Source organism: Bombina bombina, chromosome 8 (genome assembly GCF_027579735.1).
Source record: "Bombina bombina isolate aBomBom1 chromosome 8, aBomBom1.pri, whole genome shotgun sequence".
NCBI classification, from domain to species: Eukaryota; Metazoa; Chordata; class Amphibia; order Anura; family Bombinatoridae; genus Bombina; species Bombina bombina.
Genome location: NC_069506.1, coordinates 130,695,992 through 130,700,308, shown reverse-complemented (window position 1 = coordinate 130,700,308; position 4,317 = coordinate 130,695,992). Strand labels below are relative to the sequence as shown.

General features: G+C 37.2%; 1 protein-coding gene across 1 annotated transcript; it reads left to right on the top strand.

Moving 5' to 3' along the window:
* The first annotated feature begins 2,557 nt into the window (after positions 1–2,557).
* Positions 2,558–3,487, top strand: LOC128638863 (olfactory receptor 6N2-like). The gene has a single exon (XM_053690994.1). The coding sequence runs from the start codon at positions 2,558–2,560 to the stop codon at positions 3,485–3,487; it is 930 nt and encodes a 309-aa protein (XP_053546969.1).
* Positions 3,488–4,317: the final 830 nt, after the last annotated feature.

Here is a 4,317-nt window from a genome sequence, read left to right as displayed (position 1 = left end):
TCTATTCCTAATGGTAATACATGTCTATATTGTGAGGAGGCCTTGGTCTGCCCGCCCTCTCAACTATGTTCCATATGCATCAACAAGATTTTTATGTCTAAGAAGGTTAACCCCTTTAGTACGACTGAGCCATCCACCTCTGAGGACTCGCCTTCCCGTGAGGTGCATACAAATTAATCATCTCCATTGTCACATGCAGCTTCCCATAGCATGCCTGATCCTCCGTCTGGAGGGAGCCTTTTACCATCAGACTTTGCCGCGCAGTTGTGGGCGGAGTCCCACAGCTGTTCGCTGTCAGCAATCCACATTCCGGGTGTGGACAACTGGAAAGCGGATTTTCTTAGCAGACAATCCCTTCATCCGGGGGAATGGTCTTCAGGTGGGGTACGCCGGAGATAGATCTCATGGTGCCTCGTCTTAATACCAACCTATCCAGATATGGGTCGAGGTCCAGGGATCCTCATAGATGCATTATCTGTGCCTTGGAGGTTCAATCTAAGCTATCTTTTTCTGCCATTACCACTCCTTCCTTGGGTAGTGGCCCGCATCAAGCAGGAGCAGGCATCAGTAATACTGATTGCTCCATTGTGGCCGTGAAGGACGTGGTTCACTGATCTAGTAAAGATGTCATCTTCTCCTCCATGAAAGTTCCCTTGGCGCAGGGATCTGCTGAAACAAAGTCCTTTTGTTCAGTAAAATCTAGATTCTCTGAGGCTGACTGCGTAGAAATTGAACGCTTAGTCCTAGCCAAGAGAGGTTTTTCTAAAAATAGTTATTGATACTCTCATTCAAGCTCGTAAGCCGGTTACTCATCGCATCTATCATAAGGTGTGGAGAACCTACTTTTTCTGGTGTGAAGAGCGTGGATTTCCTTGGCATAAGGTTAAGGTTGCCAGGATTCTATTGTTTCTCCAGGATGGTCTAGAGAAGGGTCTTTCGGCCAGTTCCCTGAGGGGACAGATTTCAGCCTTGTCTGTTTTACTGCACAAGAGGCTCTCTGACCTTCCAGATGTTCAGTCTTTTGGTAAGACTCTGATTAGGATCAGACCTGTGTTCAGATCTTCGGCTCCCCCTTGGAGTCTGTATCTGTTTCTTAAGGTTTTGCAACGGGTTCCGTTCGAGCTTTTGCATGAAATTGATATTAAGTTGTTGTCCTGGAAAGTTTTCTTTCTACTGGCTATAGCTTCGATGCACAGAGTATCTGAAATAGCCACCTTGCAATGTGAGCCTCCTTATCTGGTGTTCTATTTGGATAAGGCTGTCCTACGTACTAAGTTAGGGTTTCTCCCTAAAGTTGTGTCAGACCACAACATCAATCAAGAGATTGTAGTCCTTTCTTTGTGTCCTAATCCTTCTTCTTCGAAGGAACGTTTACTTCATAATTTGGATGTGGTCATGCCTTGAAGTTTTATCTTTAAGCTACTAAGTATTTTAGACAAACTTCCTCCTTGTTTGTGGCATATTCTAGGAAGCGTAAGGGCCAGAAGGTCTCTTCGACTTCCTTATCTTTTTGGTTGAGGAGTCTTATCCGCTTAGCTTATGAGACAGCGGGACATAGACCTCCTCAGAGAATTATGGCTCATTCTACTAGAGCGGTGGCTTCCTCTTGGGCCTTTAAGAATGAGGCCTCTATGGATCAGATTTGTAAGGTGACTACCTGGTCCTCCTTACACACTTTTTCTAAATTTTACAAGTTTGATGTTTTTGCTTCAGATTAGGGTCCGCCTCCCTTATTGTCCCTCCCGTTTTCATTCAGTGTCCTCTAGAGCTTGGGTATATATTTTCCAACAGGAATGAAGCCGTGGACTCTCCTTGTATTAAGAAGGAAAACATAAATTATGCTTAACAGATAATTTAATTTCCTTCTGTACAAGGAGAGTCCACGGCCCCTGCCCGTGTACTCCAATGGGCGGCCCCCTAAATTAATTATCTTCTGGCACCTTTCCTGATATTTCTCCTACTGTTCCTTGTTCCCTCTGCAGAATGACTGGGGGATGAGGAAAATGGGAGAAGTATTTAAGCCTTTGGCTGGGGTGTCTTTGCCTCCTCCTGGTGGCCAGGTTCAGTATTTCCCAAAAGTAAGGAATGAAGCCGTGGACTCTCCTTGTACAGAAGGAAATTAAATGATCTGGTAAGCATAATTTATGTTTTTGACTTTCAAACCCTTTAAGCTAAATGAAATAACTGTGCTTAACTTAACCATTACCTGACAAATGTTGCCTCTAATGGGAATATTGAAAAAAAGTGGGTATTGCCTAAAAACATTATACATTGCATATAACCAAGAGATTGCCATTTACAGGTATATTAATATTTATCTCAGTGTAATATGTTATCATATAATATTTACTCAATTTTTTTTTTTTACAGATACCTTACAAAAATATGAAGTATTTTAATGACAGCACCGTAAATGAAATAATTTTATGTGGATTCCCAATTCTGCAAGATTTTCATCTTTTTCTATTTTCAATATTACTTTTAGCCTATCTATTTATTATCACTGGAATGTATTGATATTTATTGTAGTCTTGAGAGAGCCAAGCCTTACAAAAATATGAAGTATTTTAATTACAGCACCGTAAATGAAATAATTTTATGTGGATTCCCAAATCTGCAAGATTTTCATCTTCTTCTATTTTCAATATTACTTTTAGCCTATCTATTTATTATCACTGGGAATGTATTGATATTTATTGTAGTCTTGAGAGAGCCAAGCCTTCATACTCCAATGTACTTCTTTATTAGAGCATTATGCATTATGGAGATTTGCTACACTGCAGTCACTATTCCTAAAATGCTGGGTAACCTTCTATATAATGAGAAGATGTCTCTTAATGGCTGCATCTTACAAGCATATTTTTTACATGCGTTAGGAGCCTCTGAATGTTACCTTCTCACTATAATGGCGTATGATCGTTATTTAGCCATTTGTTCACCCTTACACTATCCATCTATTATGAACTCCAAACTTTCTATTCAATGTGTTGTTGGATGCTTTATAACTGGATTCCTAAGTCCTGTTATAGAGACAATTGTGATAGCTCATCTTCCTTTCTGTGGTCTAAACACCATACAAAATGTGTTCTGCGACTTTCCTCCATTGATTGGTTTAGCATGTACAGATACTAGACTATATATTTTGGTTGAGTTTGTGGTCAGCTCTTTTATCATATTGTTGACTTTTTTCTTTGTTCTTCTTTCATACATTAGAATAATACATGTCGTTTTGAAGATCCAGTCAAAAACAGGTCGCCAGAAAGCCTTTTCTACCTGTGGAGCTCACCTTGTGGTAGTGATTCTGTTTTTTGGCAGCATCACGTTCATGTATCTCCGTCTTACAAAAAGCTACTCAGAAGACTATGATAGAGGTGTTGGGCTCACTTATGTTGTTTTTACACCTTTAGCTAATCCAGTGATATATGGGTTAAGGAATCAAGAAATTAAGAGGACTCTTCATAAATATTTACACTTTCAAGGAACATGAACTTAACTTATTAAGATAGATCTTCCTATATCATGAGTGGTTCATGATGATATTACTGAATTGATTCTTGAATTATACTATTTTTTGTCTGTCTGTATCCATGATTTACTTTATGATGTCGGTAAAAGTAAAGTATAAATAGATACAATGGGCTAGATTACAAGTGGCACGAAAACGATTGCACTCAAGTTTTTGCGATTGTTGGCATGCAGGTTTAATTGTGCTCATATTACAAGTTGAGCACAATCGTGATCTCGTGAGCACAATTGCAATTTATGCTAGAATGATTGCCGTGATCTTAGAGCTGTGGTTAATTTTTTCAAGAAATGAAAAAGCTGTACAAAAAACATCGAAAATACATAACAAAGTATAGTTACACTCATAATAACACTGTCTAAATATTATTCACAAAAAATATTGCAAAAAAAACTTATAAGGGATCAAAGATATGAGATCTCAGGTGTTAGGAAAAAAAAGCAGGCAAAAGACTTTAACATTGAGATACATACATATACAGAGATGTATACATTTATATGTCTAAAGATGTATTTGTATGTATATATATATATATATATATATATATATATATATATGTATGTGTATATATATATATATATATATATATATATATACAGTATATATATATATATATACAGTATATATATATATATATATATATATATATATATATGTATATAAAAATATATATGTGTGTGTGTATATATATATGTGTATATATAAACGTATGTATTTATAAGTGCATTGGATCCCTTTGACGTTAAGTAAATGAAAACATGTAAAAGCATATTTATGCAATATTATTATATTAT